The sequence below is a fragment of the Trichoderma reesei genome, assembly GCF_000167675.1.
Source record: "Trichoderma reesei QM6a unplaced genomic scaffold TRIREscaffold_2, whole genome shotgun sequence".
Lineage (NCBI taxonomy): Eukaryota > Fungi > Ascomycota > Sordariomycetes > Hypocreales > Hypocreaceae > Trichoderma > Trichoderma reesei.
In genome coordinates this window covers 271,709-297,287 of record NW_006711149.1, presented here as the reverse complement: position 1 = coordinate 297,287, position 25,579 = coordinate 271,709, and the positions used below count along the sequence as shown (strand labels likewise).

General features: G+C 55.0%; 9 protein-coding genes across 9 annotated transcripts; 3 read left to right on the top strand and 6 right to left on the bottom strand.

Annotated features, from left to right (window-relative positions):
* Positions 1-608: 608 nt before the first annotated feature.
* TRIREDRAFT_55698 (uncharacterized protein) lies at positions 609-1,127 on the bottom strand (the record flags this gene model as incomplete). The annotated part of the gene is made up of 1 exon (XM_006962018.1): positions 609-1,127. A coding segment is annotated over one exon (519 nt), but the record flags the coding sequence as incomplete, so codon positions are not given.
* A 1,420-nt stretch (positions 1,128-2,547) lies between these two features.
* On the top strand, positions 2,548-3,166 carry TRIREDRAFT_55969 (uncharacterized protein; the record flags this gene model as incomplete). The annotated part of the gene is made up of 2 exons (XM_006962228.1): positions 2,548-2,706; positions 2,879-3,166. Coding segments are annotated over 2 exons (447 nt in total), but the record flags the coding sequence as incomplete, so codon positions are not given.
* A 1,085-nt stretch (positions 3,167-4,251) lies between these two features.
* TRIREDRAFT_2241 (uncharacterized protein) lies at positions 4,252-6,544 on the bottom strand (the record flags this gene model as incomplete). Its single annotated transcript, XM_006961878.1, has 4 exons — positions 4,252-4,280; positions 4,358-4,594; positions 4,772-6,137; positions 6,335-6,544. The coding sequence occupies 4 exons, from the start codon at positions 6,542-6,544 to the stop codon at positions 4,252-4,254; spliced, it is 1,842 nt and encodes a 613-aa protein (XP_006961940.1).
* Positions 6,545-7,905: 1,361 nt separating this feature from the next.
* Positions 7,906-8,174, bottom strand: TRIREDRAFT_103498 (uncharacterized protein; the record flags this gene model as incomplete). The annotated part of the gene is made up of 2 exons (XM_006962017.1): positions 7,906-8,067; positions 8,142-8,174. The coding sequence occupies 2 exons, from the start codon at positions 8,172-8,174 to the stop codon at positions 7,906-7,908; spliced, it is 195 nt and encodes a 64-aa protein (XP_006962079.1).
* A 733-nt stretch (positions 8,175-8,907) lies between these two features.
* mus38 (DNA repair protein) lies at positions 8,908-11,842 on the top strand (the record flags this gene model as incomplete). The annotated part of the gene is made up of 3 exons (XM_006962227.1): positions 8,908-8,955; positions 9,020-9,690; positions 9,766-11,842. The coding sequence occupies 3 exons, from the start codon at positions 8,908-8,910 to the stop codon at positions 11,840-11,842; spliced, it is 2,796 nt and encodes a 931-aa protein (XP_006962289.1).
* Positions 11,843-12,077: 235 nt separating this feature from the next.
* On the bottom strand, positions 12,078-12,707 carry TRIREDRAFT_44700 (uncharacterized protein; the record flags this gene model as incomplete). The annotated part of the gene is made up of 2 exons (XM_006961961.1): positions 12,078-12,615; positions 12,687-12,707. The coding sequence occupies 2 exons, from the start codon at positions 12,705-12,707 to the stop codon at positions 12,415-12,417; spliced, it is 222 nt and encodes a 73-aa protein (XP_006962023.1). The 3' UTR covers positions 12,078-12,414.
* Positions 12,708-15,607: 2,900 nt separating this feature from the next.
* TRIREDRAFT_55191 (uncharacterized protein) lies at positions 15,608-17,361 on the bottom strand (the record flags this gene model as incomplete). Its single annotated transcript, XM_006962016.1, has 4 exons — positions 15,608-16,007; positions 16,078-16,706; positions 16,780-17,178; positions 17,290-17,361. The coding sequence occupies 4 exons, from the start codon at positions 17,359-17,361 to the stop codon at positions 15,608-15,610; spliced, it is 1,500 nt and encodes a 499-aa protein (XP_006962078.1).
* A 1,032-nt stretch (positions 17,362-18,393) lies between these two features.
* Positions 18,394-19,598, top strand: TRIREDRAFT_55668 (uncharacterized protein; the record flags this gene model as incomplete). Its single annotated transcript, XM_006962226.1, has 2 exons — positions 18,394-18,795; positions 18,939-19,598. 2 exons carry the CDS (start codon positions 18,394-18,396, stop codon positions 19,596-19,598), a joined length of 1,062 nt encoding a protein of 353 aa, XP_006962288.1.
* A 2,342-nt stretch (positions 19,599-21,940) lies between these two features.
* Positions 21,941-24,795, bottom strand: TRIREDRAFT_21426 (uncharacterized protein; the record flags this gene model as incomplete). The annotated part of the gene is made up of 3 exons (XM_006961907.1): positions 21,941-23,493; positions 23,560-24,298; positions 24,369-24,795. The coding sequence occupies 3 exons, from the start codon at positions 24,793-24,795 to the stop codon at positions 22,548-22,550; spliced, it is 2,112 nt and encodes a 703-aa protein (XP_006961969.1). The 3' UTR covers positions 21,941-22,547.
* Positions 24,796-25,579: the final 784 nt, after the last annotated feature.

Below are 25,579 nucleotides of genomic sequence, written 5' to 3'. Positions count from 1 at the left end.
TGGGGCGGCCGTGGCCTGGAATTGAAAGGGAGTTTTGCTTGATCTCCGCCACGGAGAGGTCGACGACAAAGGGGGTGATGCATGGACGAGGCTTATATGTTGGTTCTTCTGTGTCCCTTGCTTTTTCTTGCACACCACATTTTTGCATGAACAGCCGTGTAACGCGCAGCTAGAGCTCGAGTATTTGATTTCATCATTGTTTACGCCGACTGCTGCCGAGAATCGTTCTATGTATGCGGATACCATGACATATAATGGTACACAGCTGGCTGCTTCGTGTATGAAGATGCTCAGAATGTTCCACCCAACTACTAGGTAGGTATAAGTGTAATCGGATCAAGCCGTGTCAAGGCTATAGCCGACTGTTGCAGCATCTACTGCTGATGATGAGTTGCTGAGGGATGGCACCGCTCTCCATTGGTGGACATCAGGTGTCTGCTGTGCTGGAAGCACACGGCTGAGCTGAACGTTCCTCTGGGTATGTGCCCAAGTTGAATAGATGTGAGCCGATGCGTGATGGGTATTGTGTTTGGATATAAATGCTCTGCTCTCGGGTGATTGACTTGGAATTGTGTCAATCAGGATTTAGAAGAGACAGCCGATGCCCCTCATCTCAGGGGCTGGGCACACCTGCTCTTCAGAGCGTTGGCAACAGCCTCGCCGAACGGCCAGGGCGACAGCTTCGACGCCTTGACAGGATCGTGGATGGTAATCCAGAGGGTCCCCCGGATCTCCTTGCCGTTCCCCACGCCGTTGCGAAAGCCGAGGTCCTCCAGGCTGCGGTAGATTGCGCACTTGAGGCGCCTCTGCGTGAGGGTGCGGACGACGGACGAGGCGCCGGCGCCCGTCATCATGATCCAGAGGGGCTCCTCGAGCGTCTTCCGGAGGTACTTTGCGCGCCGGGCGGCGGCGAGCGGGTGGCCGCGGGGGTCGAAGAAGCGCAGGTCGTGCGGGTGGATGAGGTGCCGCGGGCTGAAGGCGATGGTGGCGTTGTACGCCTTGGAGGCGTTCTGCAGGGCCGGCCCTGTGGTGAGCCTGCGGGCGGCGCCGTTGTCTGGCTCGAGGTTGTACCTTGTGAGGAAGTCTCTGTTCTCGCGGCTCGTGAGGAGCCTGCCGTCGGGCTTGACGAACTTTTTGGCCTCCTCGGGGATGAAGCGCCGGATGGTGTCTCGGAGGAGGGGTTTTCGCTGGAAGGGGGCTGGTGCCTGGCGGGTAGGTTTATTGGGTGACGAGGAGGCGAAGCGGATGTTTGTTGGAGGGCAGAGAGAGTGTATGGGAGTTTGAGAGAAAGATGATTGAGAAAAGTGCTTGGTGGTGAGATGCCTCAGGGGCAGGGGGACACGAGATGCCGATGTCATGATGGCCAGGCTGTGATGGTTTGGATCGTCATGCGGAGTTGAGTAGTGTCTTTGTAGCTTCACTCTTTTAACCCTGACAGATGACCTCGTAGTTGGAAATACTTGCAATGTCTTATTGCTGAACCTTCAAGATTACTACACTGAAATCAGGTACCCTGTGAAGCCGTTGACGATGTCACGATGAGAATCGCAGAGCTTGAGGCTGCTTATGTAAACCAGATGTGGCGCAGGGCACTGGAATTTCATCACCGTTGGAAGTTTTCTTTGACCGAAACTCTAATTAGGTGCCCCAGCGTCACTTGATATAGGTATTCATGAGAGCAAAAGACTTATTCAATGAAACCCTTTCTTTCTCGGGGTGTAGTATGTTGGGCAAGGCAGGACGACTACAGAATGTCCATAGAAGGCCAAAGATGCAATGATGAACGCATGATTGGGCTACTTTTTGCTCTCGATGCACACACACACACACACACACGCTCCACCTTGACTGCAATATCCCTGGCTTCAGCCACACTCTCCAGCAAAAAGTACCTTGTCGGCTCTTCCTCTCCAGCTCATAAAGGTTCAAAAGGACTCCTGTACTACAAATATCCATCATTAAAGCTGCTTCTACATTGATCTAGAACACCGTACTGCCTCCTCTTGATCTACCCTGTCCGTCAAAGTCGAATCATTCGCTCCCAAGACACAGGCTCTCCCAGCTTTTTTGGAGGTGACTCTCCATCACGTGACGTATTGAGTCACCAAGCCGCATGCATTTTCCTCGCCTTGCGCCTGAAAGCTAATTCGCCCCAACCTGCCTCACCTATAAGAATCTGCGAGTCGCCGACTTTTTCTGACCTCCTGCGTCTCACGGTCACCGACACTCCAGATTCTTTGAGCCGACAGCCAAGATGCCTAAGAACAAGGGAAAGGTATGTCTTGCCGTCTATTCCACCAGGTTTCTTTCAGCAGCACAGCGCGACGGAGAGGAAAAGACGCAACCACCAAAGAGAGAAAAAAAAAGGGCGGGAGGGACACCGAAATTACCCCCAAACCAACCCCTCCCCCACCAACTTTTTCGTGGTCTTCTTTTCGGACTTTTGAAGCGGCTCCGGGGTTTCCAAAACCAAGCAAAAAAGAGACGATTCTTGAAGAAATGATGAGCTCATGGCTAACGACTTTTCTTTCTCTTTGCGCAAAATAGGGCGGCAAGAACCGCAGACGAGGAACCAAGGAGAACGATGACCAGCGCCGAGAGCTGACCTTCAAGGAGGACGGCCAGGAATACGCCCAGGTCGTCAAGATGCTTGGCAACGGCCGACTCGAGGCTATGTGCTTCGACGGCAGCAAGCGTCTCGCAAACGTATGTCGAAGTCTTTCCACCCCTGATTACATGAAGAAGAGGACGAGACCCGTCCCAACGATGCGTGACGCGGCCAGACGCTGCTCCACCATCATGCAGCGTCGGGCAACGGAACCATGATGACGAAATATCGAAAACAAGAGCACAGGCTAATTTCGATTCTGTCATCCAGATCCGCGGCAAGATGCGCAAGAAGGTCTGGATCAACCAGGGCGACATCATCCTCCTCTCCCTGCGAGACTTCCAGGACGGCAAGGGCGACGTCATCCTCAAGTACACCGCCGACGAGGCCCGCAACCTCAAGAACCTGGGCGAGCTGCCCGAGAACGCAAAGATCAACGAGACGGACACGTACGGCCAGGACGGCGACGACAACGCCGGCTTCGAGTTCGGCGCTGACGACTCCGAGTCCGAGTCCGACTCTGGCGAGAAGAAGGAGCTCGACATTGACGACATCTGAGCGTCAGTTTTCCGGCTCCGGGCAGCAGGGGGAGGGAAACAACCCCTGCGGAGGGACAAGACAAGGGAAATATCATCCTTTTTTTTTCCCACCTCCTACTGCTCACATGAACCCAACATCATTCCTTTTGCCCGTTTCCACCTCGTCCGTGCGTTCTGAGGAAGGTCGATGGGAAATGACAAGGCTGTTTACAACAACAACCACCACAAAAGGGATGCCAGCCTGCAACCTTCGGTATACTTGGCACGCTGTCTTCTCTCTCAAACCCTTTGGACGCAGCTCTGACGGCTGCTCGCTGGGTCCCACGACAGTTATCCGGTGTGGAGGATTTTCGATGGCCGCGGTGGGAGAGACGGCGCGGCTCGTCACATGGGGTGTATTCCTGTCTTTTCACACGTTCATGTTTTCCACTTTTACTACTACTAGGTCCGTTGATACTATTGGTATGATTCTCTTGTTTACTCATGACTCCCTCACGGCTATTCCCCTTTACTTTGCATTATACCTTCCCATCACCAAGGCACCTTTGTGAACATTGAGGCTTTTCCCATGTTCGTGCAGATGTTGTAGGACATGCTTATGCTTCGTCATTGATTTGTGTGCAATCTTTCTCTATTCTCGCTGTCCTCTCTTTCCCGCCTCTTCTCCCTAAGTCATCCTGAAATCTGGCTCCTCATCAACAGTGGAATCGTTAGTCCCTCGAAGCCAGGCGGTCTATCAAACTATGACATCAATAGCCCTGCCTCCAACCAAGTCCGAATAACCCCCCCTGGCCAGCGTGCCACTCCGACCAACCACCCACTTGCGGCCATACACATATTTGTAACCTGCAAACTTTTGAAAACTGTCCAGATTGTATAGCAAGCCACTAGTTGCAGTGATACCAACCCCTCGCCGAAACTGCTGTGCGCAGACCAGCCTAGCATGCAACCATCGTGATCGACTCCATTCTTCTTCTTGATACTGTACCGTGACAGAAGGAAACGCGGGTTTCCCTCTCCAGCCTTGAGTGGTCGTCACAGATATTCTTGTCGCCTGAGGCGCGGATGTTTCTCCTTCCCTGATCAATGAGGCCGGTTTGTTCTTCACCAATCATCATCTTCCTCTTCGTCATCTGTGCACACAGAGATATTAGAATCATGATACTCTTGCCATACGTAGTGGGAAAAGGAAAGTAGAGGTATAGCTTACCGCTCTTGCTGACTTTATCCTTTCTCTTCTGCAAGGCTGCTGCAAGGGCATTTGCCATACCACCGCCGGCTGGAAGACTGGGAGCAGGTGCGCTAGAACCAGAAGATCCTCCAACAGCTGCCGCACTGCGATCGTTGATCTTGGATCTGTCCACCTTCTTAAGCGCCCCAATGCCTCCCGCCTTCTGAATGTCTCCCAGAAGAGACATACGTCCACCATCTACCTGAGGCAGTGGAGCTGTAGGACCTGATGAATAGCCAGAATCTCGATTTGGCATTGCCGGAGGAGGAGGAGGAGGAGGCACGCCTGCTGCTGAGGGGAATGGTGGTGGGGGAGGTGGAGGAGGAGCGCTTCCGGCTCCAGGGATCGGTGGAGGGCCCGGTGGAGGCGGAGGCGGAGGCGCTGGAGGCGCACTGCCAGCCCCGGGAACTGGCGGGGGACCAGGCGGAGGCGGCGGCGGATGAGCAGCGCTGGGCATGGGAGGAGGCGGAGGGGGAGGAGGGGGAGGAGCAGCACCTCCAATACCTGGTGAGGGCAACGGCGGCGGCGGCGGCACCGAAGGAGGAGCGCTGACTGCAGGCAGCGGAGGAGGCGGGGGCGGAGCGCTGCTGGCTACCGGCACTGGAGGGGGAGGCGGCGGCGGTACGTGGCTGACCGCTGGCGGAGGAGGGACCGGCCGAGCACTCGGTGGCGGCAATGGAGGAGCGCTTGAGCTCGGCACCTTGGGAGGCAGCGGAGGAGGGAGGGCCACGGGAGCCGGTGCGGCGGCATCGTTACCTCGGGGTGGCGGGGGAGGAGGCACAGGCCCGCGACTCGGAGGCGCAGGGACGCGCTGGCCAGTGAAGGGAGGCGGAACACCGAACTTGTGGTGCTGGTCTTCAGACTCGATGGGCGTTTTGGCGGGCCGCGGGGGAGGAGGAGGTCCCGGAACGGACGGAGCAGCGGCAGCGGGCGCGGGCTTCTTCCTCTCGTTGACCTGATGCGCGAACTTGCCTGCGTCGGGCAAAGGAGGAGGGGCGTTGAATCTCGGCCGAGGGGGGGACGGTGCTCTTGGCGGGCTAGGGTCACCCTCAACCTTGGCACCCGACCGCCGCGGAGCTGGAGGGGGAGGAGGTCCGGCTCTCCTTGCAGACGGCGAGCTGTTGATGGCAGCAGCGGCCGCGGGCGGAGGAGGAGGCGGCGCCCGCACCGCGTGGCCGTTGGTCGAAGGCGACGGCAGCGCAGGGGGAGCGGGCGGCGCAGGAGGTGGCGCTGCTTCACTCTGCAGCTTGGCCTGTTCTTCTCTGAGGAAGTCGACAATGAACTCTTGGTTGTCTTTGATAAAGTCGTCCGTCAATCCCTTGTCGCTGAGGTCCTGGCCGAAATGCTCTCGCCACATAGGATCAAAAGCATCCAGGAGGGCAAACTCAGAGCCGCCCCTACCATCGTCGAAGCTGACCGAGGAGCCGGAGTTGTGAGAAAACCCCGACAAGTTGGAGGTGGTGGTGTCAGGCATCATGGAGACGCTCGAGTGCCGGTGGAAGATGTTGCCCAGCAGGCTGTGTTTCTGGCCTCCCGATGCGTGGGCAGATCCGCCGAATGGTGTCGCTCTCGTGGCTCGGCTGGCGTTCTTCTCTCGCTCGTCCATTTTCTTCTTGAACTGCTTGGCCTCCTTCTCGTCGACGAAGCTGAGCCCGGCGAGGCACTCTTCCAGCTCGAACGTATGGAAGAAGGTTCGGTCCTGGTTGTAGCTCCACGTATCGAAGATCTCTTGGTCCCAGATGACCCCGCGGTTGGAGGGCTGTTTCATATTGCCAAATCTGTTAACATCGCGATCTTTTCTCATCCTTTCTCTTCTCCAATTCCTTTGCTTCCACCCTACTTCTTCTCTATTCGAGAACTCGCCGTTACATCCGAAGTTGTCTGCGTTGCGATAACGAGACTGGCGATGGGAGGGGCTTTTGTGAAAGGGGGGGAACAATCGAGGGTCATTCATACCGAAATATCAACCATCTTGAGCCAGTAGGTGTTGCCCACCAAGTCGTTGGCCAGAACAACGGCGCCCTGCAGTCCTGAGTAGGTCCATTTCGAGCGATTGGGATAGGCGACGTAGAGCTTGGCGACGGCGACGGCCTGGATCTTGTTGGACTGCTTGGGCACGAAGCGCTTGACCGTGTCCTTGTCGTCGTCGCTGAGAATCGAGGGCATGTTGGCGGTGGAGCCGCTCAAGGGCGATCGCTGAGACGGTGACGGGCGGCGAAGTCAAGGGGCGGGCGGACGATGTCGAGGCTGGAGGATGGCGGGAAAAAGCAGAAGCGAAGAGTGTCGTCAAAGAGCGACTTGTTCGTATAATAGCGTCGGTTCGGCGGCGTGGAAAGAGGGGGCTCGAGCGCCTAGATGAGATGGTAGCTTTGACCGTCTGTCTCCTCTTTTCGTCCGGCCAGCCAAAAGTTGGCGCCCGCTGTCAGAAGCGCAGGCAGCGCAGCAGTCTCTCGGGATTCACTACTAAGGGATCAGGCAGACGCGGGCGATGCTCTCGGGCCGAAACGCCGGAGCTGATGGGCTGCTTGTCGCGGGCGGGATCGAGTCGGACGTGCGCCTCCAGCGGCGGAGGCATCAAGCGAGGCTTTGCGGGAGGTTTGCAGGGCGAAGGGGAGGAGAGGAGGGAAGAGGGAGAGGTGAGGTTGAATGAGTGAGTGAGCCACTCGCTGCTGTGGGACAAAGGATTGGACTGGACTGGCTGGAACCGGCCGGGAATCCGCAGGCAAGGCGGTGGAGCTCTGGCGGTTTCTGGGGGTTCCGCTTCGGGGGGGCATTTGTGGAATCCACAGCAGCTGTGCGAGGTACGAGCACTATAAATTGGGGGGGAAGCGGGCGCGGATAGGGCAGTGCTGCTCCCTGTAATGAAGAAATGAAGAGCCCGTGGGGGGTTACAGAGCGCTAGCAGCAGCGGCTTCAGGCAGATTGGAACCTGGAATCCAAATTGAAGGACGGGCACCTAGCGTCAATTTCCATGGATACCTTACTCAATGGCAGCGGCTGCCAGCCTCGTGAACCGTCAATCAACCAATGCTGACCTAACTTTGCTGACATTCTTGCGCGGCTACTACAGTAGGTGCCTGACGTATGTACCGCAAGGCCGCGCCAGTCCCTGTCGTCATCTCGCAGAAAAGGCACGAGCTCCTTGTCGACGGGCGACGATGCTCTACGATTCCAGAACGTAGCAGAAGCTATGGGTCTTGTAGTCTTGTTTAGCTCGGGATTTGCGCGCAATCTACAATAGTTCGGGCAGAGATGGGATCAAACGCCAAAGCACGAAGTGGAATCAGATAGTCAGACGAGGTATTCGCAGTACATGTAACCTGCATTACCATCCCTTGGACTCTTGCATCAAGACCTACATTCACACCTCGCCGTCGTTCTACATTGAATGACTCGGGTAGCAAGCCAACCGTCCGTGATAGGTCCCATATTATGCAGCGAAAGAGCGATGTAAATGCCAACGAGAGGTAGTAGAAATTGTGTGTCATTATAGTATCATTAAGGTGGCAGTCTTCTGTTCTGGTTGCTTATTTGTTCAACTCCTCCTTTCTAGCCTGACGCTCCTCCTTGGTGCCTTGCTGAGGGGGCATCTCCTTGGTCACGGCTGGACCCGGATGAGCTTGATGCGCGGCAAACTTGGGGTCGACGTTTGACTCGTTGATGGGCTGGATGGAGAACTGCTTCTCGCCCTATGATTTGCGTCTGTTAGCGAGTGTCGTGTGTTGTTGCGGTGATGTCAGGGGAGTTAGGTTGGTAGACAAACCTCCTTCTTCTGCTGGTTGTTGCCAGAGTCCATGGTGAATCCAGTGCTTGTAGCGGGTATCTTTGTGTGTATCTTTCTATGTGTGCAGCGTTGTGAAATTAATCTGTGACGGAACAGAATCATGCAATTGTTGACAGTGGAGAGATGGGGATTGCAGGTGCAAGGTAGGCAAGTTGACTTGTGTCGATTTATATATCCTTGTAGCCCACCTAAGCGCTTTGGGTAGCTGAAAGAAAGCCGGCAAGTTTGGCAGGTTCAAGCACAATGGTGGCGTTGGCTGGATGACGTTGACCGAGACGTCATAGGCGCCCATTTGGTCTGTTCAGGCCTTGGTTGGACCAAACTGTGCGACGTGCCATCTTGTGTGTAGGTAGGCCCTGGATTGCCAATAGTAATGGGAGATGGGCTCAGATGCATGTGAAGAGATGATTTCGATCAACTTCTCAGACCACATCAATTAATCTATACAGGTCGTACAGTTGCATCCGAGGCCTGCTAAGAAGTCAAGTCAGTGCCTGCTGAGGCTCACGTAACAAACGGTTCAGGTAGCAGTGAAGATGCTTACATGATCAGGACCAAGACCGGAACGGCATTGCCCAGGTTCCAAAACCGTTCACACTAAAGCAGCTCCGTCTAGCGGACGGGCACCTACTAACATACGTGCACTAATGACATCCACTGCATCTTCCTTCACTACGGAACTCTTACAGCTCCAACTTCACGCCCTCGGCCATGAAGCATCATCCCCATCCTCTCGGCGCCCCGCATGTCGACCAGCAATGCGCCGCAGCCAGTCAAACTATCGCTGCCTCTGGTTGGTTCTCCTGCTACCATTTTCTCTCGCTCTCTACCCACGGGCTAATCGAATCCCCCCATAGGAATACCAGCAGCAGCTGTTCCAGGAGCTCCGAGCTGAGGATGAGCTTGTGATTCTCGCCCGTGGCCTGGGCCAGATGCGCATTGTCACAAACCTGCTACACTCCTACGATGCTGCGGGAAGCAACCTCATTGTCGTCGTTGGCGCCAACGAGCGCGAGAACAATTGGATTGGCGAAGCCCTGGCCGAGCATGCCGCCATCAGTGCGTCCCCCAAAGCACGGGGGTTGACCGTTGTCAACACCGACTCCCAGACCGTCGCTGCCAGGGAGAAGATGTATGCAAATGGAGGCATTTTCAGCATCACGTCTCGCATTCTCGTGGTCGATCTCCTGACAGGACTGCTGAACCCCGAGCTCATCACCGGCATCATCGCCCTTCATGCCGATCGTATCATCGCCACATCGCTGGAAGCCTTCATTCTCCGGGTGTATAGGCAGAAGAACAAGATTGGCTTTCTCAAAGCCTTCTCAGACAATCCGGATCCGTTCACAACGGGGTTCTCGCCATTGGCCACCATGATGAGAAATCTCTTCCTCAAAAAAGCGTCCCTTTGGCCCAGGTTCCACGTCACCGTGGCCCAGTCCCTCGAAGGCAAGAAAAAGGCCGAGGTCATTGAGCTTGAAGTACCCATGACGGACTCGATGAGGGACATTCAGAATGCCATCATGGAGTGCGTCGAGGTCAGCATTCACGAGCTCAAAAAGGGCAACTCGGGCTTGGAGATGGACGACTGGAACCTAGACAGCGCCCTACTCAAGAACTTTGACGTCTTGGTTCGCCGCCAACTGGATCCAAACTGGCACCGCGTCAGCTGGAAGACGCGCCAGATTGTCAACGACTTGACTATTCTGCGTGGACTTCTCAGCAACATCCTCACTTATGATGCCGTGTCCTTTCTCCAGCACCTCGATACCATACACGCGGCGCACTCTCCTCCTCCCGGATCGACCCGGCAGTCTCAGTCTCCCTGGCTGTTTCTGGACGCTGCCCAGACCATCTTCGATACGGCACGCAGGCGTGTCTACTCTGCCAGTCCCAAGAGTGTGTCGCAAAGCGGTGAGAACATTGATTCTCTGCGCCCTGTCCTTGAGGAGCTGCCGAAATGGGGCATACTGGCAGAGGTCTTGGAGGAAATTGATCGAGACCTCTTCTATGAGCCACAGGTCCGAGATGACTCTAACGGGGGCATACTGATCATGTGCTCAAACACGGATACGTGCAGACAGCTGCGCGACTACCTTCAGACTATGCACGTGAAGCCCAAGAATGTAGACAGAGATAGGCTGTCCGTCGCAGACGACCCCGAGCTTGAGCGCGAGCGTGCTGAGGAAGCCCATAAACCGTCTGCCAACTTTATGCTCAGGAGGAAGCTTCGGAACTATCTGAGATGGAAGAGACAGTTTGCGCAGGTCAGTGCCACCTTGTTTGCTGAGAATCAGAAAGCCCTCAACGGCGCCACGGATGCGCGGCCTGGGCATGGCGGAAGCCTCAGGGGCGGCAAGGCCCCAGCAAACAAACGGCGGAGAACGCGTGGAGGGGGCAACATCGGAGGCTCTATGATCATGTCCGGGCGTGCCGATAACGGGAGCATCGCGCAGTACTTCGAGAAGCCGGGGGAGGTGGCCGATCTGATGGCGGAGGTTCAGATCACGGAAGAGGAAGCGCTGCAGCAGAAAGAAGATATTGCCGCCGACCCGCTCGAGAACATGGAGGACTATTATCAGCTGTACGATATGCAGGACTTGGTCATTGTCCACGCCTACGATGGAGACCAGGATGAGCATGTGCTAGAGGAGGTCAAGCCGCGCTACATCATCATGTACGAGCCCGACGCCTCCTTCATCCGCCGCGTAGAGGTGTACCGCTCCTCGCACAACGACCGCAACGTCAAGGTCTACTTCCTGTACTATGGGGGTTCGGTGGAGGAGCAGCGGTATCTATCGTCGGTCAGGAGAGAAAAGGATGCCTTCACCAAGCTCATCAAGGAGCGGGCAAGCATGTCGCTGGTCATGACCGTGGATCCGCACGGCATCGAGGACCCGCAGGAGGCCTTTCTACGCACCGTCAACACGCGCATCGCCGGAGGCGGCAAGCTGGCGGCCACGGCAGAGCCTCCACGGGTCGTTGTCGACGTGCGAGAGTTCCGGTCCTCGCTGCCGTCCCTGCTGCACGGGCGCTCCATGGTGGTGGTGCCGTGCATGCTCACGGTGGGCGACTACATCTTGTCGCCCAACATCTGCGTGGAGCGAAAGTCCATCAGCGATCTCATCTCGTCCTTCAAGGACGGCAGGCTGTACAGCCAGGCCGAGACCATGTTCCAGCACTACAAGAACCCCATGCTGCTCATCGAGTTTGATCAGAACAAGTCCTTCACGCTGGAGCCATTCGCGGACCTCTCCGGCAGCCTCAACAGCGTCGCCCCAACCAACGTCTCATCGGATCTCCAGTCCAAGCTCGTGCTGCTGACGCTCGCGTTCCCCAAGCTCCGCATCATCTGGTCGTCGTCGCCGTACGAGACGGCCGAGATATTCGCCTCCCTCAAGACGCTGGAGCCCGAGCCCGATCCGATCGCGGCGGTGCAGGCGGGCCTGGACAAGGATTCCAGGGTGGAGGACCAGGTCTTTAACCAGGAGCCTCAGGAGATGCTGTCCATCGTGCCGGGCGTGACGCCGCAAAACATCAAGAGCCTGGTGCTAGACACGGAGAACATACGGGAGGTGGCCAACATGACGGAAAAAGAGCTAGAGCCCATCGTGGGCAAGGCTTCGGCCAGGCAGATTTACGGCTTCTTTAACAGAAATGTGATGGAAGAGGAGGACTAGCGTAGGCTTGCGTAGGCTTTTGCGTATATATGAATAATATGATGATGAACCCTCCATTTGCTCTCCATACCTTCTGCCCCAAGTGGCACCTAAAGGACACAGCTTGTAATTTATGTTAGAAACACGATGTGCGGCACTGAGACATACACATATAAAAGTCAAGAGTATTGTGGTGACAATGTCAATTAGTCAGACTATGAAAAATGTAAGAAAACAAGACAAAGGAAACCCCATAAAATGCACCGCATCGGAGGGTTAAAGGTCCAGGTATCTCAAAAGAAGTCCATAAAAGAAAACAGGCAAGGAAATTATCCTCCACGCGATCGCAAAGCAGACCTCATCTGCTTTGGTCTTTGTGGAGATGTGTGGGTAGTCCAGATCTTTCCGTCATCGGTCGTGGGGGTCGTAAATCATAAACCGGTTCGTGAAACAGGGAGCATTGAACAACACCGAGCAGCAGCAGCAGCAGCAAGTCAGTTTTCCTCGTTCGATTCGAGTCGACAAAGAAGAGTTGCTTTAGCCGCTCCGGTGTTTCTCATGCTCCCGCTCTTCTCTTCACTCTCCAGCCTGATCTATACCGTACTCCTAACTCGGGACCCTCCCATGCCGCGATGTCTGTAGCGACGGTTGCCGCCGGAGCGACCGCACGTCAGGCAGGAGATGATGATGCCAAAGAAGGCAACAATGCCGTTAATAATGGCTGTGAGCATGTTGCCAATGCCGCTGATGATGGCCATAATGACGCTGCCGATCGTGCGGAAGATGGCTTCGAACTGTTCCGAGGGTGAGATGTCAGAAGGATGGACTTGTGATGGGCTGCTGGTGAGGGGAGGATGATGCTTACACATGAGACGACGGCACCCATGATGACTGATGTTGTTGTAGAATGTATATGTGTGTGTGTTTGTGTGTGGTGTTTGTTCCTTGTAAGGCGCTGTGCAGAGCGAAGAGCTTTGGTAGGTCGGCTTCTGTTCAGTCGAGCGTTTGAGTATAGTATTGGAGTGGTGTAAGATGGATGGCTGTGGTATCGTGGTTTGTTGTTGATGTAGAGAAAAGGGAGTCTTATAGAGAACAAAAAGGAGAGAGGAAAGAGAAGCAGGAAGGGGTGGCGACTGCCCTTCTCTTATACACGACGAAGCTTCCAAGGAAAGAAGCTAAACGCTTGTTTGTCCCCAGTTCTCGCCTCGCCTCGCACAAGGGAAAGAGCGAAAGTAGAAAGGACGATAACGTAGCGAGGGACGGAAAGGGTACATGCATAACCAAGGCACCGCACAGGTACCTACATATCGTACACGCATGAGCACGCACCCACACACCCCCGAATGGATGCAAAGTTCCTTGCCTTGGCCTCAGCTCCATGATGTACATCCACATCCACATCCGCATCCACTGCAGTAACATACGACACACATGAACATTGAAACCACCGAGTCTGTAAGAAATGACATTTGTCGACGCATCCATCCCTGGTCTCTCCCCTCCACTCCCCTTCCTGCCGCTGACCGGTTCTTGAATTCTAGAAAATGATAATCCACATGATTCCTTTCCCTGTCTCTCTGTCTATCTGTCTGTAGGTATTGATCTGTTTCTTCTCCCAAAGTAAGGTAATGCCTACCTCATCCAAAGAATTCCAACGCATGTCCCTTCCGCATTAGTGTCGAGATGGATGGGCAGAATGGACCGCCAATCACTTTCGTCATAACGACTTCTGACATACATATGAACATACTTTCCCAAACCACTAGTAACACCATGTGGCTAAGGCACGGCTTGTGCTAGGCTGCACTATTCCAGTAAACATCGTCGTGAATTACTATTAGCCGCTAAGGGACGGAAACGTCAGTTGACAAGAAAGGAAAGTGCGGCAGAGCCTTGACCAGTCAGGGCGCCGTTTGGCTGTCCAACGCCGCTGGGAAAGAAGCAAGGCGAGGAAGGAAAAGAAGCAACAACACGGCTTCCATGACGTCAAAATGACTTTGCGCTGTCATAGCTTCATCACCGGTCCAGAGCGCCGTCACCACCACCTAACCGTTGGAATTCAGGTTATGATGACAACAAAATTCTCCGAACACTTCTTTCTGCGTGCTACAGCACAGTACAGTACCCAAGAAACGCACATTCACGCAATGGCTTTCCCATTCTCCCCCCTCGTCCTCTCCTCCTTTTGCGGCGCGTCTCCTCCGGCAGCTGCACCTGTATGTACCGAGATAGTAGTCAGTCCAATAGCGCATCTTCTCCGCCTCTTGTTGCGGTAAGGCGGCCGTCCGCCTCATCGTCTCGACTTCCCGGTCCCCCTCCCCTTCGCTTTCTTTTAGCAAGGTCTCACTGCTAAGCTCTCTCTGGTGGGCCCCCCTTGACGTATGCACCAACCCTGGTCCTTGGAAATCTTGATTTTCCCGACCAATTCGCTGTGGTGCCGCAACTCGCCTTGTCGGAGCGAAGCATGTTCGTTGTGTCAGAGAAACAATCGTTGATCTCGAATACGAGCCCTCTTTGTTCGGAGTGTCAGTGTGTCTCTCGCCTGTATGTACGTATGTACCGACCTACTTCTCGTGGATTGCATCAGCGTTTTCCGGCGATTTGGGTCACACACTCTCTCTGCGCCTTACCTCATCATGAAAGGACCCCTTTTTTCCAATGACGTCAACACGTGAAACTCAATCACAGCCAAACTTGCATCCTTTCTTCGTCTGTTCTCACGGCACATACTAGTAGGTACTTTGTAAGTAGGTACTCTTTGCCAGTGATTGCTTGCTTGCTTGCTTCTCGATGGCTTCACATGCTTTGCATGCGCGCACATCCTGCTGCGTGTGTCATCCACCAATCTCCCCTTCTTTGGGCGGGGGGGCTTCCTCCCTCCCTTCTTTTACCGTTCTTTTCCCCCCTCTGCCCCTCTCTCTCACATGTTCCCTGACAAGCCCAGCTCTCCGCCAACTCCAATCAGATCCTCCTGCAAACGATACCGCTGCAGCTACGGTCACCGTCTCTCAGGCACAGGCACAGGCCCAGGCACAGCAGGCATGCCGCTGCTCACCGTCTTCTGTGCCTGCGCCCGCATACCGCCGCCATTGGCCCACGATCAAGCATGTTGCCTGATGCCCGCAGAGGCGGTGTCGTATCTGAACGACTGCATTTGCCGGCAATTCGTCCATCCAAGTAGTCCTCTGGGCGGTGTGAGCTGCACGGCTCCTGCATGGCTTTTCTTTGCTGTACTCGCATGCTGTCTTATGTGGCAAAGCTGCCTACGCGTGATGTTGCTGCTGTACAAAGATTACTGCACAAGTGTTGCTGCATTGCTACATCGCCGTATTCGTTGCTTGCGGCATGCATCTATTATACAAGGGTGACAAGCAAAGGATTCCATTCCAAACACCTAGGAACGACCCCAACCAGAACTTGAACCTGAACCGCCTGCCCGCCAATTTCCAAGGTGCCAAACCTGAAGAGTGAGATGAGATGCCCGCCAAATCATCAATCTACCCGTAGACTATCGTAAATCATCCTGCTTGATCTTATCATTCAATACAGTAGCGTTCAGAAACAACAGCTGAAGATGATACGCCCAAATTCCAGTCACATCCACCCACAACGCCATCTATAAGGTACCTATGCCACGAGAATAAGGGAGAGAAGGGTACAGATGTGGATGAGCAACCAGCCATTGCCATCCTTTTTTTTTTTTTTTGGTCACTTCTTCTTCTTCTTCTTCTTCTTCTTTCTTTCTTGCTTTCCTGTCTCATTCAGTACGCGATACACGATGTGCAATCATCGCGAGAACCACCATTTCTTCTTGTTGTTGAGTGTCCTTTGCATGTGCGCCCGTAGCAGAAGCTCCCTGTTTCTCGAGTCAAGGATGCCCAGGGCAGCGCCGTCCTCGTAGTAGGGTTGCCCGCGAGATAGCCGGGGCCGCTCATCGCCCGCCATCTTGATGCGCTGGATCCTCCGCAGCCTGGCCAGCCCATACCAGCAGACAACGAGAGAAAAGATGGTCGACACGGCCGTGACCGCCGCGAAGCCCCAGTTCGTTTCCTCGATGAAGTTCTCCAGGTTGGCTCCGTAGAGTCCAGCAATAAATGTGCCCATTGCCAGACCCAGCGTGCCAATGCTAAACTTGAGTTCCAGAAGCATGAGGGCGTTGCGATTGGCATCGAGAATTGCTCGTACACTATGTCACAGTCTTAGTGTCAGCCCACAGCAAGATGAGAAGAATGCAGAGAAGAGCAAGCCAAACTTACAGGTCCTCCGTGTTCCGGATGCCAGAAACCAAGTTGCTGGCTTCCTGCACGATTTCATCTGCGAGTTTATGGTACGACTCCAGCAGCATCTCAACTTCCGTGTGGTCATCGGTGCTCCTGTACAAGTCGTGCACCTTTTCCGTCAGATACATGGCCGCCAGGTCATCGTCCGCTTCCAGCAGCTCCTCGATGGCGTCCCGCACCAGCTTGGCCTTTTGCTCAAACGTGCTGACTCGCTTCGAAAGAATCAAGAGCTGGCGCAGCTTCTGCCGGTCAATGTCGTCCTCCAACTCACTGAGGACGCGCATGACGGGCTCTCGCACCGACTCGAAATCCGCCTCCAGCTCCGACGTGACCGAAGTCAGAACGGCCTCGAGAGCACGAAACTCGTAGGGCAGCCCCACCACCCCAGGAGGGGGCTTCTGCTGGAGCTTCCCCTGCAGATCGTACATAAAAGCAGACTGCGGGTAAGACGTCTTGGAGCCGTAAACATCGAACAGGAGCACTCGGTCACGCTTGATCAGGACTCGGAGATGCAGCAGGTTGAGGAGTATAGCCTGAGGGCGAACGAGTATGTGCGGAAGATTGGACGAGTCGATCTTGCGAAGATCTCGGGGCAGTAAGCCGTACTATTGTCCATGACCTCTCGATTAGCATTGCCATTCTGGTCATGTCGGGAGAAGCTGCGGCAAGTCATCGTACCTTTGCGATCAGTTCTGTCTTCTTGAACTCGCCATCCATCAAGATCACCTTGCCATTCTCATCAACCTCTGTGCATCGTAGTCGTGGCTCCAGCGCTGCCTTGGCGGATAGGATCCGCCGGCTGTTGAACATGGATGAGCCGTGATCCGCGTCGTCGCGAGAAGGCAAATCGTCTGGTTTGAGCGTCTTGGCTCCTTTCCGCGCCCCGATACCCCATAACTTTTCTTGCCAAGAGGGAGATGAATCCCCCTCCTCACCAACCGCTTTTTGGTATGCCGGGGCCGACGTGCAGAAAGACTTCCTCTTCAAGGTTCGCGCGCAGGCCCTTCTAAGCACCTTGCCAATCTGCAGAGGTTCGAGACTAAATATCGACGATTCGAGCTCGGTAAAGGGGATGGCCTGGCCGGGCTTGGCCACGGCCGAATGCGCTCTGGCGACTCGCTGCCCGGAGGCTCCGTTCGTCACTCGGCTGGGGCAGCCATGAGCGCAGCTGTAACTGAAGAATGAGACGTCGGTCTGGCAGCGCAGGAATCGCAGGAGGCTTCGCGAAGGCACCGGCGATCGCAATGCCGCGGCTTGCATCGCTATAGAATGGCGCGGGTGCGAGAGAGCATCAGCATGGACACTTTTGTGTGGCGGCTGGTTCGCAACTTTGCCGTCGACCGAATCGATTGCGCTGTGTGTGACGGCACTGCTGCCTCTGATACAGCCCAGAGGGGGTGTACTTGTAAGGATAAAAAAAATTGCAATCAAAAGTCGGCACAATATGAAGAATCAAAAGTCTCGATAGTATGTAGCGAGACAAGAAGCTGGCCGCCCTCTTTCGCTCGGCTCGCAATGCATGATATCGAGTATCAAGTCGATGGCAGAGGTTTCTTTCCAAAATTTACTCGCTATCGCAATCGATGCGCACGGACCACCTGTCGGTCTTGCCCACCCCATGCTGAAGGAAACATGCAGGAACGCCTCAATCGATACCTACTATTAAGCTAGGTACCTACCAAGACAGCAAGAACGGGGAAGGTGCGAACTACCTAGGTACGGAGTCTTGAACTTGAATCCCATCTGCAACCTCAGCTGTTCTCTTTTTTCTTCTTCTGTCAACCCCCTGGGTTGTCGAATATCTGCAAATGGCCTCGATCACCCCAGTTCGGCATGCTCTAAACCTAATTCGACGTCGTCATTTACTCAATGTTACATCCTCTCCTTCACGCTCTTCTGCAGCAGCACAGAGGCACGATGACGGGATCGGCCCCGTGGACCCGAGAACCCATGGGCACCTCGTCCAGCGACTGATGCTCCAACCCGATGCACTCGTTTTGGCACAGCGAACCCCAGCATCTTGCACAAAGTCCTTCAACCCTCCGGGGCGTTCCTTCGGCTGAAGTCTATTCACCGCCGTCTTGGCCTGGGCTTACCGCAACGAGACAAGAAGCTGTCGGTAGTCGAGCCGCGAAGGACTCCGGCTCCACCTTAAATTGCCTGGTCCTCCTCCCCAGAAATCTATCTCCAGACCGGTGTGATTTGGTTTCTCCCGGCTTGGTCATGCCCAATGTCAAACCGTTTGGCAGTTGCAGATAGATATCCAGCAACCGCCGTCTCTCATCTCTCATCATGGAGCTCACCAGAATCCACGTACGGGGCAAGCGCAAGACGCCCGTAACGAACCGACCTCAAGCGTTGTGCGAACCGCCTGTCAAGGCTCTGCGGACTAAGAAGTCTCTGTCCTCGGTCATGGCCACTCGAGCAACGCGCCACCGGAGCACGCTCGACTCCCTTCCGGCGGAAATCCTCGAGAGCATCCTTCTTTACAGCGCCAATCTTTCTCTGCCCCGGGTGAGCAACTTCATTGGCTTCAAGCTCTCCGGGCGGGCTACACTGCTGCGTCTGTTCATCCTGGCATTCCATGAGACGTGGGAGCAGTGGTTCGGCATTCCGACCGACCCGGCAATAGTCCACGGACCTTGGCTCCAAGACGCCCAGCATGTCCCATGCGGCGGAGATCCCATATTCCAGGTTCGTGATGCCCTTTTTCTTGTCGCCCTGCTCTCCAGAGCGGAGGATTGAAGTGGAATTTTTTTTTCCCTCCCATGTGTAGTGCAAAGCGGCCATCTTCAGTCAAGAGTCCATAATGCTAATCCAGGAATAAATGTGCATAGTCCCAAGTGCTCGATCAGCCTTGGATCAGCATAGATTTGATCTTGCAAGCACAGCAGAACTGGGCCGACAATCATGGGCGAGGACGCCACTATCAACACAGTGCTTTCTGGGTCGATGGTGCTCGAGAAGTTGGCCACGACTATGACGGGGGATTCTCTCACTTTAATGCGCGAGAGTGCTTCGAGGCAGACTACCAGCAAGCGGTCAAGTGGCCAGCTTTTGCAGCCCGAGGGATCCATTGGTTTTCTCAAGATATCCATCCTTTGACACGTATCCCTGATCGACTCATTACCGGCCCATGGGACGATGAGATGCAGCGGCAGCTCTTTTGGCTCTGTCGTGGCGGCTACATGACTTGCGAAAAGCTCTTCATACAACCCACGTGGGAGGTCAAGATTGAGCTCATCCGCAACGCCATGCTGAATGCCGAGGTGCCCAATCTGCTGGCCATTAACTGCCTTTTCCGCACCTGGGTCTTTGACGGTCTGCCTGCAGACGTTGTGAGAAAAGAGATCATTGGACTGGAGCGCCGAATCGAATGGGGAGGTGATCCGACCGAGACTAGAGAACTGCTACGACGGGTCAGAAGCGCCCTTTTCCTCTCGCTGCATATGCCAGACCATAGAGGAGACCTTGTCGCTCGACGGTCTGACATCTAGATCCCCTCACCCTTTCCTTCTATTTGTCGGCATGCATCCAACCTTTTAAAAGCGTGTGCTGGCAGGGCATCACTGCAGCTTTCGGATGTATGACGACCCTAATTGCACGACGAGGCGATGACGATGACGGTGACGATGACGAGGGTATCATTGAGATGAGGGGGCGGGCAATACCACGCATCTCGCTGACTATCCTTCTCCTTATTCTCCTCCTTCATCCCCTCTTCTCCTCCCATCAGCCTCACAAGAACATTGGGCAGCCTTTTCATATGCAGGGCGCAGTGAAGGAGCCTTATCTCTTGGCCAAATGCAGAGGCTGGGATGATGTTTGAGACTGCTGTTCGTCACTTCGTGTCTAACCGAAGCTGCAGCATCGGTGCGTCAATGCATCAGTCTCAACCGATGGTCAGGTGAGCTTTGGGTGTGGTTACACAACGCTCGTTGCACGAATGGGTCGCACGGATACACAATTGCGGCACACAAAAAAACTCCACGCAAAGCGATCCAGCAAGCTGGCTGGACAGAACGGTGCCTGAGTTGTCTTTGACAACGATCCGTTGGTTATTCGACGTGCCACGCCCACATGGGGAGACGGAACCTCGCCATCCAGTGGTTGCGCGGTTATACTGTTTCTCCCTTTCTCCGTCTCCTAAGAGTGCCCACGTCTGTCGGGCGAGGACAGCCCATACCTCATGGCTTTGAAAAAGCTTGAGACACGCAGACGAATCAGCCGCAGGGAAACCTCGAGTTTTGTATAACTCTCAATGGTTGGCTCACATCTACGTCTGTCATTCTCGGAAAGGCTAAATCATTCAAGTGGCCCCCATCTATGGTACCACTTCAGCTACTGTCTCGCATCTGTTTCCTTGCTTTTGTCTCATAACCCCCCTTTCACTTTCCTTTACATGTGTGCATCTGCAGTGCGTGTTTCTATCAACCTGTGGTTTACGATATACACTCGCATAGCTTATAGGCAGCGAAGAAAGAGAGGATATCTTGTTTCTCCCCAGTAGTACATGGAAGAATGGCTATCAATCATCCCGATTTGTTCCTCATGTACCCCTTGCTTCAGCTTCGATCATAAGACTACTAACACATATCTGACCCATCGGGAAACCAACCAGGGAGGCAGTCGATGATGGGTCGATGGCCGGAAGGCCATTGGCGCAGCAACACGTAGGACTTCGAGAACAGCTGCAGCTAGACATGTGTACCAGTCTATTTGCCGTCATCTTGGACAGGAACATCGGAAGTGCAACAGATCCTGGTTCACCCGCACCCGCACGCGATTCGCGACATGGATCCTAAAGCGAAGGCAGCAGCTACTCGTCTCATTCACGCTGTTCTCCCAGAGTGACCGGGCTTGCCCATACTACCTTGCCTGTCGCCGTGAACGAGGACGCGAAGTCATTATCCACCGTCCGGCTCTCCGGCGAAGGACTCACAATGGCCCAATTGACCAGGGCCGGGAGACTCCACCGTGGTTAAGAGCATCTCTTCGCTCCGGGGTCGAATTCGGGCACAAGCAAAGATGCTTCCCTTCACGTAGGATCCCGATTTCTATCCTGGCGTAAGTTTATGCTCATCATAATATTAGCCTTTGGAGCACATAGCTCAGATCCGATGTTTGATACAAGCCGGTACTGCAAAAGCCACAGTGTACCTAAATGGAAACGAACATCGAGCAGCGACCAAAAAGCAATGAGCAACCCTCCATCAGTCGCCACCGCTTACCCAACTAGGCAAGCTCTCGACCTCAGGACGTTGGAAACGAGTGGATTTTCTAAGGGCCCCGTGCTCCGAGACCATTTTCATGACTCACTCGGTAATAGGCCGGTTTCACACACGCAAGCCAGGACACCCATCGCGGCTCTCAGACATCTCCATGTGCTCGTACCAGCAAGGGGGCAGGCTAGAGCTGCATAGGCTTTGCGTGTGGCTTTATTTTCCCCCTCTTCTCCTCTGCCTCGTACTCGTCCTCTTCAAGGCTGAAGTCTCACACGTCAGCAGAGGTAAGGTGCTGCGTGCCGGCATCACGTTGTACCTAGGAGAAGATCGGCAAAGGGAAGCATGCCTAGCACTCTCCGGATTCGTTAGTAGAAGTCATTTGTTTAAGTCCGCATATGATCGAGGTCTCCATGACGGCTTTGAGCTGCCCATGCTCAAGCAGACTTGCTGGGCAACCTGTAGCTGCCCCCGATCCTTGAATGCCTGGTCGGGAGTTGTGTTTTGGTCACTTCGGGAATCACGCACAAGATAAAGGAAAGCCAACAAATGCTCGTCATCGTGTCTGATTATCCCTCATCCGCTCACCTCCATCCTCTCTACGGACAGAGAGGGTATCCAAGCGGATGAGGCTTCGTTGGCCTGGTAAAAGGTAGAGCAAAAGAAAAGATAGAAGACAAGGCAAGGGCGCAAACAAAATCAAGACTTCTAATCGTACAGCGAACACACAAAACGGCCTCCAGACCTCCTCTCCCACCGCTGAGTAAAAACCTCCAAATTGCTTTCCACACTGTACAGGATATCTTTCGTCACCATCGTTGTAGCCATCCATATATATAACTTCCCTTGTCTCTGGATGTAGAAACAGTTGAAAAGATTAAACGCACTTTTTTTCCAAGGCGAAGCTGTTGCCTTGGATACCATGTCCGGTGGTGTATGATGTTTGCATAAACGTACCCTCTGCCCGAGGTGCGCGATAACACAAGCTCCGTCAACGAGACGCCCCTGGCCTCCCCCTTGAGCGCCATCCATGTGAACCGTAAATTCTTCTGACAAAGGGAAGGGAAAAAGGGCAAAAAAAGCGAAGCTAAAGAGGGAGTAACGAATGACAGGATCGGTGATAACGGCCCAGACCGGATCCGTGATGAAGAACAGCATTAGATTGTTTGGTGAAAACATTTCCTGGATGAAGCTTGACAATGTACCAAACGCCTCGTAAGAAAATCAATTAAGGATGCCCCAAAAGCTTGGCTCCCGGTGGCCGTATGCGTGATTGCTCGTCGCCGCTTGATAGCCACTGGCCGCTTCGGCAGAGCAACAGAGCCGCTTTCTCGTGTCCTCCGGGCTGGGGAGAACAGGCACCTGAAAGTATGATTCTGACCCATCAAGTCGCCGCGAGCGAGTAATCGGCCAGGGGGCACTTCTAGCGCCTTGAGGTGCGTAATGAAGAATCTCGCGAACATGTTCCTGCAGAGGCTGGTCGACAGACGCGGTCCTGCTACGCTTGAGGCTAGTCTTGGGCGCAATAAGCGCTGGGGGCGTGAACTCGGCGCTGCGGATGCTCTGGCTGTGCAAATGCTGGAGAGCGCGTGCGGCATCGGATGCGGCGTCCCGTGACATACCCTCCAATTCGCGCTGCTGTCTTGCCAAGGTAGTTTCCACGGAAAGACTCCCGAGTTTCGCAACCGGGCCGGTATACGATTCGGGGGATGACGTGAAACGATACTCTTCGTAGCTCTCCGAAACGGGCTGAATAGTCGTCCTCAGACTCGATCTCTCATTCATCGCTTTCATCGATCGGGATCGCGACTGAGCCATCAACGAGCCGTTGAGGGTCGCGCTAGCGAAAGATGATGCAGACGAAATGGAGGACGAGCGAGAGGTGTGCGAATGATCCGAGACCATTGAGTCGGGAGAGGACACGGTCGAGATTGAATTGGCAAGCGAAGACCGGCGAGCGGGACAGTAGTGCTGTGGGGGTGTCGACGAGGTCGCGGGAAAGCGCTCCATATGTTGGATAGTGCTGAGGCTGCCGGCCTGAGCCACGGCCAGGCACATTGCGTTGCCTTTTCCGAGCATGTGGGATGCGGCACTCACTGCAGGAGTACAGATTCCACTGGATTGCGGTGTCAGGCGGGGCGTCGGGAGAGGGCCCAATGCGGGTGCCATTCTGCCAGGAGTGGTCGAATGAGCCAATGTCGGGGTCGGCTGCAAGGGCACGGCGGCAGGCAGGAACTTTGCGGAAAGCTTGGAGCCACGGCCAGCTTCCTCAACCGTGACCGGAGCCGGAACAGGAACACATGCGTGCTTCTGCTGCTGCTCCGTGGGAAGGTTGAGGATGCTGCGAGGCGAGAGTGCGCAGAGATCACTGGATCTGGCAGGCACGCGAAGGGCAGGGATAAGCCCCTCGATGTTGGTCAAATCCGGGTCCAAACGCAGGATAACCTGCTTCCACTCCAGCGTCTGCTGGGTAATGGTTTGGGAGAGGGCGCCAGGGGAGGGCGGTGGTGGCGGCGGAGTGTGCTTGAGCACGATCTCGGTCCACCTCTGGAAGACGTCATCCGTGATGTGCAACTTCCAGTTGACAGCAAGCAGGAATGCAACCTCGTTCTGGTTGATCTCATGTACATTGAGGCCAGAAATCTTGCTCCAGGCTCGCGCGGAGTAGTTGCGGTCCTGAAGGTACTTGGACGCGAGAATCAGGGCCGCGAGGAACATGCGCCGGCCGCACTGAAGGGCCCGGTCGGCGTAGCGGTCCTCGTACTGCTCAGCGACAAAGCCACGCTTGGGGACGTGGGGCTTGATAAGGATGAGGTAGTACAGCGCCACCTGCAGGGTCGAGTAGCTGGTGCGCGAGCGCCGAAGCGTCTCCTGGATGAAGGTGCGCAGAGGCAGCACGGTCCGGGTGCCGGGTTCCGGGCGGCACGGGGCAGAAGACAGGGGCCATATGGCTTCCACGATCTGAGTGGACGAGTCTGCGGAAGTAAAGGCTAAGTAAGGGATTCTCGAAAGCGCGGGCTGTGTCAGTGTTAGAGAAGCACGTACCAACAAGGCTATCGACGAAGTTGACTTTGCGGTCGGGTTGCCGCGAGAGTAGAGGCGGGGGGCATCCCGCACCACCGGCAGCTGCAGCGGTGCGTCGGGGATTTTGGCGCAACTCCGAGGGAACGACAGGAACAGGCGCAACCTGTGGAAGTTGGCGCTGTCTGCTCAGAACGTCAGGTCGACGGCCGAGGGCTTCGTGCTCAGTCGAGCTGGACGTCGACAAGCCTCGAGAAGCGAAGTATGAGTGGCATGAGTCGCTCTCGGACGAGGTAGAGAGAGAAGCATCGTCCGAGGTCTGGGAGGCAGAGTCAAACCCCGACCATATGGAGGAGGAGGAGGCGGAGGCGGAGGAGGCTATGGACGAGCTGTAGGGGGCGTATTGACCCAAGGGGTTATAGGCGGGCGAAATAGTCGTCGCAGACGTCATTTTGAGTAATCTGTATGTAGATGGGGAAGAATATGCAGTTTGAGAGTCGTAGGTTTATGGACGCGTATGTAGTAGAGTCGTTGAGCTGGGGTATAAAGCGGACTTGAATGTTATCAAGCCAGCGTGCGTGTTTCCAGTCGCCGTCAAGGCTAAGTCAACCGGAAGGATTGTGACAGTTTCGAGGATGTACCGAGTCGTGATTGCTTGCCTCTACAGCAATAGCATTCAATAATGCGAATGCACTGCCGGTAGAAGCGTGTCCGAGACGAAAAGAGGAAGGCCTTCTTTAGACAAGAATGCGAGCCGACTTTTCACGAACGAGCAGACCGGTGGACGAAGCTGAGACGGCGACTGGAGAGGTAAGTTTGTAGGTTGCAAGAGGCATCGCGAAACCAATGCTCTGGCGGGCTGGGTGTTGGGAGGGTTTGATGAGACTCTTTAGAGCAAGTCTATCATCGGGCGCAAAAGTCGGAGGCCGGTTGAAGTCGGTTGAGTAGTTGCTCGGGGCCCAGGGCCGATGACGATGATGCTGTGGCTGTGAGGGAGGACGGGCTTTCGGTCTTGTCGACGCGACGGCGGCTACAGGGATGCTGCGAGGGTCGAGTCGGGACCAGGGATCATCGAGACGGAATATGCAGGTACGGGCTGAGGAGCTGAGAGCTGTGAGACTGCAGGTCACCGGCAGGCAGCGTGCTTTGTATTTATCACGGCGACGAGTGAGATTGTGACTCTTCACAGCGTGGCCTGAAGGCTAGGGGGCTGAAGCAAGGCGGCGACTCGAGGT